The sequence below is a fragment of the Empidonax traillii genome, unplaced genomic scaffold (assembly GCF_003031625.1).
Source record: "Empidonax traillii isolate 1590-97213 ecotype Southwest subspecies unplaced genomic scaffold, ASM303162v1 scaffold885:size433544, whole genome shotgun sequence".
NCBI classification, from domain to species: domain Eukaryota; kingdom Metazoa; phylum Chordata; class Aves; order Passeriformes; family Tyrannidae; genus Empidonax; species Empidonax traillii.
In genome coordinates, this window is record NW_020956078.1 from 400,141 (window position 1) to 412,844 (window position 12,704).

General features: G+C 36.9%; 1 protein-coding gene across 1 annotated transcript in view; it reads left to right on the forward strand.

Annotated features, from left to right (window-relative positions):
• LOC114067229 (cadherin-like and PC-esterase domain-containing protein 1) overlaps positions 1–11,425 on the forward strand; it is a 99,478-nt gene extending 88,053 nt beyond the window's left edge. The window contains exon 16 of the mRNA XM_027902523.1: positions 11,203–11,425. Coding sequence (XP_027758324.1) covers positions 11,203–11,205 — 3 coding nt within the window. The 3' untranslated portion in view covers positions 11,206–11,425. The remainder of the gene's footprint in view (positions 1–11,202) is intronic.
• The last annotated feature ends 1,279 nt before the right edge of the window (positions 11,426–12,704 follow it).

The following is a 12,704-nucleotide window of genomic DNA, read 5'->3' on the forward strand; positions in this document are numbered from 1 at the left end:
AAAAAGAACTACAGTAGCACAATCATCTCAGCAGATACTGTTACTTTATGGAGCGAGCAAGCCATCTGGAATTCAGGGCATTTAATATTTGTATGTGTGCTTTCCACCTATTTTGTTTAGTTGCACAAATAAAATGCTCTACCTGTGTGATGAATGTTGTCAAGGGAGGTGTTTACTATACATAATGCAACATAAAAGAGTGTGGAATGCTGATGCATAATAAGTGTCCTGATTTTCCTCGGGGCTAGAATGTGTAGATATAAACAAGGAAACAATTTAAATCAGTCACAACAGAGTAGTTGCAGTCAGGTCAGCATCAAGTCCAGCCTTGTTCCCTTGAGTGTAAGAACTTCCAGCCATTACAGATGCTTGTGAACTTAAGGGTTATCAATGAAAGTCTCACCCAGTGAACCTATTTTTATTTGGTCAAATCAAAATAAATATAAACATGTATAATTATCTGCATAAATTATTCACAGGATGTTGCAATGAAAACTGTTAAAATTAAATTTTTAGGTAAAAGGTGGGATTCACTGCAGAAAATGAAATGCACAAGTACCTCAGTAAGGGTGTCCTGGGGGTTTGTCTAGCTACTGGAAGAAAATGAGCTTGAATTTTAAATGGAGTCTGAAGAACGTTTACCTACTTTTGCATATACCACCACTCTTGGAGTGAACCCTTGCCCTTTTGCTGAAGACAATCAACCTACTTGCTGGAAAACATTGATTGGGGGCATATTTCACTGCATTTCAAAGAAGATGAAACTATGGAATCTCTTGATGAAGAATTATTGTGGTCTATTTCGCAATATTTTTGGTGCACTTATTTATTTAGATATTTTAAAAATATAGTTATGATTAAATATAGTTCTGTTTCTCGTTTTATTGCGTTGAATTAAGCATATTTTCCAGCTGGAGTTTGTACATCTCAGACTCCTTTCATTTACATGCACAGCTCTGTATGAAAGACAGCAATATGCTACTTGGGAAGAAAAAAAAAAAAAAGAACAGTATTCAGTGCTGTGGCAATTCATTTTAGAATCTGATACTCTTTTTTAGTGTTTTTTAGTATTTTTGTTTTTTTGTGGCTGATACTGGAAACTCAAATACTTGTTGCTCTGAAGCTCTGCCTGTACTTTGTACTAAAATGCATAAATTTTAAAATTCCACTTTAAGGATCACCTGAAGATCCCTTGCACCTTAATCTGGTTAAAAATATTCCAAATTAGTGCCAAAAAAGTTGGTATTTTCTGTGTAAAACTGTTGGCCTTCATGTGTTGACCACACTGGTAATGGTTCTCACCTTGAAAAAAATAAAAGTTTTAGGAAGGAAACAAGCTTCTGTTCATGATCCTGAGTCTTCCATTGAGTGGCATGTGCTCAGCTGTTTGCTACCAGACTGCTTCAGAGGACAGAAGTTATTCATAAATCTCATTCCATTGGTGTTGTCTGAAAAATAAAGTAGACGCCAATACCTGCCGGGAAGCCTTGTAGAAAACAGATCAAAGGCTTCTGGAGTTTATTTAAGAAGGAGCAGTTGTGAGTGGCTTAATGTCTGAGCATGGCATGAAAAGTGAAACAGGCATGACAATGAGCCACCATACACAGAAGTCTTCTGGGTTCCAGTAAAGAATTTGAGTAATATGTGGTACAGGTGGACTGCTGGCTCACCATGTCATTCTGTTATTCCTTTGTCTCTAAATAAGCATTGCCTCCTCTGCCTAACCCCATAAAAAGGGGAAAATTTCTTCTGAAAGGCATTGCAGAATAGAGCCACCATGATTCACACAGAGTGGGCAATAACTAATTTTTTTCTTAACTCTGTTATCCCAGAGGCACTGCTACCATTCCTAACTGGTTTAGTCTTGGCCAGGGGGCAGGTCCATTTTTGGAGCTGACTGGCATTGGCTCTGTTGGACATGGGGGAAGCTTCTGGCAGCTTCTCACAGAAGTCACCCCTGTAGTCCCCCCCGCTACTAAAACCTTGCTGCACAAACCCACTACAGTCCTATAGGAAGCCTTGACCTACAAAATACCTTGGAACAGCTGCAACATCTTCAGTTCTTACCACTAATAGGTTGCAATAGAAATAGTGCCTGTGCTTTCCTACGGATTCATTGCTCTTGTGTTTTAGGCATTTCTTTTCTATTCTTTTTTGTCCCATTATTTTCTTCTTCCTTCAGACATCTCCCATGTTTTCATCATGGATGGCACATACAACAGAAAAAAACCCAACCCAAAACCTTAGAAGAACCCCAAAAGGGGTTACAAATTTAAATAAACAGTTATCCTGGTATCTCAAGACAGTCCCTGCCCCTTAGTCAGCTTTCAGGTTATTGACCTCAATTGAGTACAAAGGCACAAACCTTCTCCTGGCCATATCATACTCTCCTGGGATCCCTCAGTCAGAGTTCCTCCAAGGAAAGGAAAAGCTTCAGCAGGGAAGTTCCCAATTTGAGTTTTTAATAATGAAATCACTTTAGAAAAGGATCAAGGAACCTGCTAGTAACTGCCATGTGAAAAGGATCCAAAGAGAAAGGGAAAAGGTATCAATTGCCTTGATGTTCCCTTCTTATCACATCAGAAGCTCAGTATCACATCTTCCTCCAAGCTGATGATCCCAGGCTGTGCATATCTGCCAGTTCTGTGTATGTGGTTAGTATGCTGAAAATCATTTTTACACCTTACTGCATCCAAATGGCACTGGATATCCGTGTTCTGTAGCTATACCAAACCCAGAATGTTTCTGGCTGGTCACCTGGTGGGTTAAGGTAATTTCCATAACCTCTTGTTCCTAAATGATTTTTTTCTATAAAGTATATTGACACAACTCAAAACCCCTCCCGATACTGCTTATACCTGTCCCATTGTGATATAGCTTTCCTGGTCCAACACCCTAGTATTCCTCATAGTATTGAACTACAGACAAAAATTTAAAAGAAGGTATTGGAAGAAAACTACTTGAGGAATTGTCTTCTTTTAATCAAAATTAAAACATTCCTCAGTAAAATTATTGTGTAATTTGCCATAATATATTTATTAAGAGATGCAATGCTTGTCAGAAAGGTTGCACAATTTTTGTTTATTAGTACATTTTTTTTTTTTTTGAGACAGACATTTGACACATAAGCATTTTATTTTGAGAGAGCAAGGATATGCTGGAAATTGGTTATGATGTTACCAAAAATCTCTAAGAGCTGCCAAGTAATTCTAGACAAAAGGGAATACTAATAGAATGCAGGAACTGAAAAACAATATGGTGACAGCAAAAAGACACAGAAAATACTTGAGGAGAGCTCTAATCCCTATGGCTTGATGAGGTTTCAGAGGGAAAACGTGGAGGTTTTAGTGCATTCTTCTGCAAAGGGATATGCACGCTTCACTCACTGGACATTTCCACCAAAGTCGGTGGGTTAACTTGTTCTGAATAATACCATATGTCTCCATCTTTGCAGGCCCAGAGTCTTAAGCAATATTATTAGGTCTGGGGTGTGTATAATTGTATCCATGTTCACATTTGTCCTGTGCTAAAACAGGACAGTCGGTATTTATTTATGTCTCAAACAGAAACATATTTGTACTGTCTATCAACACTCCTGACTTTTGTATTCTAATTCCTTTTGCTCTTTTTCATGATGACATACTTTGATATTTATGAAAAATAACCCTGTTCTTTAGATAGGAAAAGACAAATACTCTATTTAAATTTTTCTGTGAATTATTACATTATAAAGTTGGAGAAACAGATTTATTGATTACACAGAATCACTGATAAATATCAAGGAGTTGCCTATACGTATGGGCCTGAATACTCCCTTCTGAGCTAGTTTTCGCAGCGGGATTTCCTGAAGTCTTTACAAAGTGCTGGAACATAATCTGCTGGAGTAATCAGAATGAACACTGAGATAATATATCCTCTTATTCTTTCTTTTTGTCTTTCTGTCTTTCTTCCTATTTATATGTCCATCAGTAACATTTGATGCTTTTGTCTGGGCATGTTTGTGGAAAATATTTGTTAGATCCATGATCGATGTTCATTTCAAAATGAAAAAACATGCTAGCCCTCATTGGCCTGTGAAGCAATAGAGCTTGATCAAATGTTTTGGGGGAAAATAGGTCAAAGAACATGCAATTTTGGAAATCCTCTGGTGGATTTACAATGTGTTCGTCCTTAATTCCTACTGTGACAGAGTCTTGGTAAATAGGACAAGTAATCAGAGGAGAGAAAGAAAATTAAATGTTGTGTTTGGTGCTAGAATAGATGCTCTTTTATCTTATAAGCATCATACTTGGGTAACTCTTCACTCCTCAGGTTGTGAATATCTTTTCCACTCATTTATGAACAGAGTAACAAAGGACACCGCTGGCTATAGTTACCTTGTACCTTGAAAATTTGTCCCTAAAAATATTTTATCGGGAGTATTAAATGAAATCTTTTCAAGTATTCTGTAGCTGGTTTTACTTGCTAAAAAAAAAAACAAAAACAAAAACAAAAACAAAACAAAAAACCACCACAAAACAAAACAAAACAAACCACAATGGAAGCTTTACCTAATCAAGTGATATTTGAAACACATTTTATTTTTAAGAGTAAAATGCCTTCAAGTATTACACAGTGCACATTATGTGTTTTGGCAAACATGATTTTATGTTCTTCCTTTCCTAGCTTTATTAACTTTTATTATCAAATCACCCAATTCTCTGTTTCTTTATGTTTGCAATTAAATACTACAAGTTTTCCCTTTGTCAAATCTTTCTATTCTTTGTACTGCGTGAGCAGACAAACCAATCTAGGAGTAAACACACTATGCAGAATCCTCTAGCTGATTGTGCAATGACAGCAGAGGCTAAACTGAGGTCTTCTTGAAAATCTGGAAATCCCACAATAGAACTTCAGAAGAAAAAATGCAACAAAGATTCTGTTTTTGTTGTTGGTCTTGGGAAAACATCAAGAAGGTGCAAACACGTGATACAGGATTGTCTTTTAATCTTCTTGTTAAAATCTTGGGATGTGACTTTTCCATTCTTAAAAGTGTGGAACAATGTAGAAGAGTTGTTTTGGGTTTGTTTTGTTCTGGTTTTTTTTTTAAAAAAAGAACTTGAAATCTAAATGAAAGCTATAGGCATAGCTAGTCATGAGCAGAGTCCTTGCCTGTGCCTGCAGTAGACAGGGATGTGCAGTATGCATACTGTATACCACTAAACAAATGGCAGGAACACACGACTAAAGAATTTTATTTGTGTTTTAGTAGCCCTAAGATCAAAATAATATAGATGGGTTACAGTGACCAAAGAAAAGTACTGCAGTTACCTCTACAAGCAGTAAATCCACTAAATCAAACAACCATGAGAGAACAGCATCTACAATGCTACTCCCAGTCCCTGGCAGGTGCACTTACACTGGTATTTCAGTATTTAATTTCTGGTATGCAAAGTTTCTCGTCTGTAATAACCTCTGCCCCTGCTGCTCCCTACTCAGCTGCGTATTTGATTTTCCACTACTATTTTGACTGCTAGAGAGGCTTAGAGAAACTTAAACTCATGTTTAGAGCAAAAGTAACAAAATAAAATTAATAACACTACAAGATTATGGTACTTTGTTTCTCCCATCTGAAAGTTTATAGGCCTTAAATTTTCCTCTCTCTTCCTCCTTTTTCCTTTCAGCTTTCTCACTTGTTTCCTTTGAGAATTCTGCTGAGTATGTATATAGGTTGAAGAGAATGAGGTTACAATTTGCTCTGAATGAGCTGATATTCTCAATCATCCACCTCCCCTCAGGGACCAAGTACAACATTTGTCAGCTCAGTTACTGTGAAAGTTCACATACAGGTTCCATTCTCACAAACCTTCCAGTTCCCCAGTTGTAAGAGGAAAGTAGGTGTCAGTAAAATGTTCAAGCTTGAAAATAAATTTGGCATTTGTTTGCAGTAATCCAAGCAGATTGGATTGCAATCCAAGCAGAACTGCAAGATGAGTATAAAAGACTGTAAGGTCACCTAGGTCAGGTGGTGAAACCCAGAACAGGCTGCAGCCTTGCTCTTTCACCCTGCTCGTAAACGGGGTTAAGCACTCAAATATTGGAGCAAATCACTGAGCTCTTTAGGGGCTGTTGGTGAACCATGTACCAAGGACTTGAGTTCCAGGATATGAGTACGTGGTCTGTGATTCCTTGGCAGGGCAGATGCATTAGTTGTCTGATTTGCTGGATGGTGTAGAAAGTACTCACACAGAGGGAGCCACTCTAGTTCCATTCACCTGAGCCCAGAGGAGGCTTCTCCACAGTTTGGCAGGGTGCTAAGACTCAGCACCTTGCCCCAGGCCCACCATCTCCTGACAGAGAAAGTGCACTGGAAGCTTTTATAAATAGGCACTTCCCAGTATTGCTTATTCATACATGTAGATAGAGAGCAACTGGTGTGATAAGCAATGCTACCCAAAAAAAAAAAAGCTTTAAGAGGAAAATGTAAAAGAGATCCCTATTGAAGGTATCAGATAAACAGCAAGAAAAACATTGTAGATCACTGTGGGAGAAACTTTCATTACGTCTCACTATGAGCAGTTCTTGCAATAGGAAGGATAAAATGCAATTTTTTTTTTTTTTTGAAAGAGTATGTGCTGAAGAATGAGAAGATGCCTGGCTCACAAAACCCAAACCCTCTTCACCGGTTTTGAAAAACACATTTTTGCATGTATTGGTTTCAATTGCTTTGGCCACACATTTCAAGGAGATTTGGGCATATGACTAGGATGCATTTTCGAAACCAGTATGTCTTTTAGAAATATGTGTGATGATTAGCACATATTCCAAATATTATGAAAGCAAATTCAGACTGTGAGACACAGGGCCTGCCTTGAAAAGTCCAGCAGAGCAGCTGACATTAAACTGTGTAAAATTCTTGTATGTCAAAGACGGGATATATTATTCTCTTTATATTACTTATCCATTTATTTTCAGATAGATTGAATACTTTATGTGACAGTATGAAACAGTGTAGTGCAATCCATAATAAACTTGAATTTTTTTTTTTAAGGTGTTCAATAGTTTTTATATTTTATTGTTGCTAGTGAGGACTGAGCTTGCATTCAGCTGTTACTGTGCCAGCCTGGCAGAACCCCATGGAAGTAACTGAAGCTGTTGTAACTGAGTACAGACTGTAGGTTTGTGCATTTTGCAAAGCATCTGGAAACTACAGTGGATCAGAGCCAAACTCGTAACTCATTGCTATTGCTTTGATTATGTGATGATTTTATGACATATAATATGCCATTTTCTTAACAGCAGTCTTTTAAATGTAAACCCCTGGGAACTGATGTGTTTCTGTCCCAAACTTTTGTTTGTTGCTAGCTTGGGTAAGGGTACTATATTGGAGACCAGGTAAAATATACTTCCTTGACTTTGAGTGTGGTGCTTGAGTATGAAAGACTTTTAACACCTTACGTAAGCAGTTTAGACATCCAAGTCAGCTTCCAAGGCAAGACTAAGAGCATCATAGTAAAACCAGAAAATATCATGAAGGACTGAACTGTCTGAAAGACTGAGATAGCCCCCTTAATATAATTTGCCTGGCAACCTCAGAATTCCTGTTTGAAACGAGCACGCCAGAAAAATGGAATTAAACAAGTTGAGTAACTCTTTTTATACCTTTGGCTGTCTTTAGGAGTATGAAGAAATTTAACAGATATTTGCTGCTTCGAATATTCACTAGCCTGAGGTCTGAGACAGGATCATTTATTTTCATTTGACAAGTAGGTTTTTGTTCCTTCATTTTCAGAAAACACAAAATTTCACATTTGAATGTTGTATATAATTAAATATTATATTTTTTAAAATGTGCCAAAGCAAAATAGGGGTGCAATGGAAGGCACAAAATAGTTTTATTATCACTTTGGCAAGTCCTACAATAAAGCATGAATAATTCCTTTGCAAGTTAGTTGATGTATGTGATAAATAGGTTCAGAAATACTGATTCATTGTCTTTTCAGGCTTTCAGTTTTCCTACCCCTGCTTTGATTATTGGATGGCCAAAGAGACTTCTTTGGGAGGCTGATTCAGCATATTGGAAGTGAAGGGACTTGATGGTTTTTTAATTAAAATGAACTTTCAATCCAAAACTTCTTTCTGCTTCCTCCAGTCTTACCCCCAAATAAAAAAAGAATACTAGCTCCTAATTTCTTTGTCTTGTGCCTCTGACCCAGTTGTTTCCCATCTTCCTCATTCCTAATGACCTTCTCCCAATCTACTCTGGGTTCCTCCCAATCTACTCTGGGTTCTTCCGTTTCTGTATCAAAATAGGTAGATTGTTCCTTAAAAAGCTCTTTTCTTTGACAGGAAAGAATTGGCTTCCTGGCTGATGGTTTCATTGGTGAGGTGAGGTTCAGATGATGTGAATGCATGATGACACTGCTGTGTCCTCCTCCTGACTGGCTTTGCTCTTCATGAGAAGTGTGACACCACCCTAAATAATTGTAGTAACTCCTGCCGATGGCCTTAATGGTTCCTTCTGAGTCATATTCCAGTGATCATCCTGGATCCAAATATGTGACTAGTCAGTTATCAGAGAAGCTTTCTGTTACTTGTTTATTCCCAGTCCTAAATAAGTATAGTTGTCCTAAGGCAAATGCATATGTGATTTCATCTCTTACGTAACTGGATGATGGATTGATGTATGTACAGGCTGGAGAGCACAAAGACAATCAAAGAACTGATCCATCCTGCCAGATGAGGAAAAGCTGAGACACCTGACTATGTTAAGCCTTGGGAAAAGGAGACTTAGGGGAGACTTTAGCACCATGTTCCAGTATTTAAAGGGTAGCTACAAAGAAGATGAAGACTCCCTTTTCACAAGGAATCCCATGGAAAAGATGAGGGGTAATGGTACAAGTTACTCTGGGGGAGATCCTGGCTGGACACAGAAGGAAAATTTTCTAACTAAGAACAATCAGCCATTGGGATAAACTCTCCAGCAAAGTGGTGGATTCCCCAGTACTGGACACTTGAGAGTCGGCTGGGCAGGATGCTGGGCCATCTTGCTTTTGACAGAAAGCTCAGACTATGATTCTTGATGTCCCTGCCAACCTGGTTTTCTACAATTTCATGGTTCTATGACAACACAGATAGAGGCTCCAAGAAAGAAAATTGGGCAAAACTGGACTGAGAAGGTTCATTCCATAATTGGTTCAAACCTTTGACTGGGACATCTTTGACTAGAGGTATGTTAACCAAATAGTGGGATGCACCAGCTCTCTGCTGTATTGCTTTCAGTTGCTGCTGGTCAGCTGTTTGGTACTGCTCCTCAGCAAACAAGCAGTCACTTCTTGTACAAATTCTCATACACTATTTCAAAATAAAATTAACCGGGTTTGCTAGACTGCAGTATCTGAAACTTAAAATACTTAGGAGCCCTCAAAAAGTGAGTTATCACATTTCTGCCTGCTTTGAGCTGCCTACATTCCTAAATTCAATCTAAGTTCTTCTATAAGTCCACAGGTGTTGAGTCCATGAAACTTAGTTGAGTGTGAAGGCTGTTGAGAATACCTCAGATACATGAATGACTTCACAGTTCAGTTTTCAAGACAGAATCCATACTGTAATACAATATTTTTCCTGTTATTCCTGTACACAGCTTTTCTCACCTCCTTTGTGAATGTGTCACATGGATTAGGGCAGGAAGTATTTCCACAAAGTTTAGCAAAATTTCACTTGACTTTGAAGGTTTGAGTTGGCTGTATCACTTCGAGTTTGCTAAATATCACAAATAAGACTGTGTGCCTGCCAGCTGGCAATCAGACATTCAAGAGGATAGAACCAATTAGCAGGGACCTAGTCCTAGCTGGAAATTGGACTCACTGTGTATGTATCCTGCACATAGCTGCATCTAGATTTTGACCTCTGGACCTTTGGCACTGCAAGGAAGGGGTGTCATCTGCCAAGTCAGAATGCAACTCCCCACTCAGTAAGCAAGAAACTGTGCCAAGTTTGCCTTAGTGTGAAGCTAAGTACGAGTGAGACGAGTTATGTCCTAGTACTCTCATGCAGGTTAGTTCATCTGAGAAAAGGGAACACATTCACTAATAATGTTTTTCTATTCTTATACGTTTTATTTCTTTTACAGTCTTATTTACTGTTTTGCAAAGCACTGCTTATTTTCATCACATTCAAATAAAAAACTAATCTTGTTTCTTTACCATCACTTTGGCATTAAAGTTCAAGGAGTACAGTGTACTTCTTCATATCACATTTAATCAAAAACTCAGAAGAATTTGATCTTGGTCATACTCATGTAAAAGTAAATGGGATCAGTAATCAGTATTTTAGATTAATTCATATTTCTAATCTTTTTAATTGAAATGAGCATAAATAACCTGGAGTTTTCTTTTCCAGTCTTTTGGTTAGATAACCTTTTTGGTTCAAAATTCTGGAAACCTCATTTATGCCAGTGTCTCTTCTGTATTGCACTGTTTTTAATTAACTTGATAGCTGCAAATCTCTAGAGAAATGCTTTTTTCCCTGTGAATTAATTCCTTTTTATTAATGGTTAGTTATAGATTCATCTATGAAACAAAGGAAGGTCCTACAAAGAAGAAACAATAGATGTGAAACAGCTATTTGGCAAAGAACATTATTGCTCTTTCCTTTCACCCGTTGCTGTTTCTTAGCATTTCAGGAGTGATAGATTATGTGGCTTCTCCCAGACTGTTTTAGCCATGTTGTGGAATGCCCTTTACTGGAAGACTTAAAGTGAGATTAGTAAAACTGCTGGTACACTTGATCTTACCTCAGTATGTAGGACGAACTACACAACCACGTGGGTTTCTTTGCTGTGGGTTTCTATTCTGCTTTGTGTGCCCACGATTCTCATGACTCAGATTCTTTTTGTAAAGAGCTGTGCCATGATACATTTAGTTAGCCTAAACTGGAAACAAAATAGATCTGCTAATGATTTGCTCACATATCGGAGCTTAAGAACTTCTCTTTCTGTTCAGTTTTAAAGCAGTGAAATGAGAGAAGTATAATTTAGAGACTTTTATTGCCAGAAATCTTGCTCACAAATGCTTTGCTCTGTAAATTAAAGGTCAAGAGGGTTTTAAAGCAGGATGTTCCTTGCCAACAAAGCAATTTAGGAAGCAATTATTTGTAGCTAATACGGTTTGGGATGGATGCCATCATTAGAACAATAAGACTTTTCCCTTGTTTTTGATCCAGTAAACATTCTGTTATGGAGCAATGTCAACATACATATGGACATTAGGGAAATGAAGACAGAATTTGAAAAGAGAAGTCACTGAATTCAAGACAAACTCATAATACAGATTTTAACTCAAAATGAAGCTGGGTTTTAGAATAAAGACTTCATTTATGATTGCTGAAGAATTATGAGGTTCTTGGAGGTCAGCAGAACTGTGGTGTTATGATTTACATAAAAGTATTAAAAGAAAGAAAGCAATTATTTAAATCCATTGTTCAAAGCAAGCTATTATGTCTACCTGGTTTAAATTAATGAAATATGACATAGTAGAAAACAAAGACATTTTCAGGCAACATATTTTATTTGCTAGAAAAGTAATCTCCAATTATATACTGCTGCTCTACTGGTTTTCCAGAAATTCAGCCTAATCAATAAAATTTCCAGAAAAAATTTTGTAAATATTTGGTTTATAACACCAAACTGAGAAGATAGAGAAAAGTGTTTTGTTTACAATATTCTTTTTTATCTGAATATAGCTGTTTTGCACAAGTATGAGAAACGATATATGGTCACAAGAGGTAACGTTCTTACGTAACTTAATTTTTGCAGCACTTGGAAAACATCTTGCACTTTTTCTGCATTTCTGGTCAACTGTGACAATGAAAGAAAATTATTATTTTTCCTGTTCTTTCCTATGATATTGGTGGTAAATCCAACTGAAAAGAAGATACGTTTGCTGAACAAACCACATTTTAGCCACACAGCTCCTATTGTATCTGAGTTAGAGTCTTGTGGAATGGCCAGTGTCCAAGGACAAAAAGAAGTAAAACATCTGCTCCAACATAAATATGGAAAACTACTTTAGGGAACATTTATGTCTATTAACATCAGCTGTGTTACACGTGTTAAACTTATACTAAGTTCTAGTGTTCTGAACAAAGCCAGAATATCTAAAACTGTTCTTCTGCAACAGCAAAACAGAAATAGGACAAAAATGAAACAGGAAAAAAAAAAAAAAAAAAAAAAAAAAAAAAAAAAAAAAAAAAAAAAAAAAAAAAAAAAAAAAAAAAAAAAAAAAAAAAAAAAAAAAAAAAAAAAAAAAAAAAAAAAGCAGCCATGAAAAGAAGACCTGTGATCACATGCAAATGCTGAAATAATGATTTTATTTTTTTTTTTTAAATTTTAATGATGCTACACATAGAGCTGACCAGAAGAGCTGATCATATCTTGTCAAAATCCTTGCTGATTTATTAGAAGCAGAATCTATCAGGTTGTTTCTGGAAATGAAATTTGAACTATGATTGCGTACACATCAAGCAGGAGTGTGTTAGGCTGCCATTTTTCCTCTTGTAACACTTTGTTCAAGATTTTACCTAAACACACTCCACTCTACTGATGCTGTAATCCAGTGAAGGAAGGCTCAAAGCTTCTGTATTTGTAATAAGTAAAAGAACAAACAGTCTCAATTGTCAAGATTATGCTTGGCCTAGCCAGCAAAAATTTTAACTTAAATTACAAA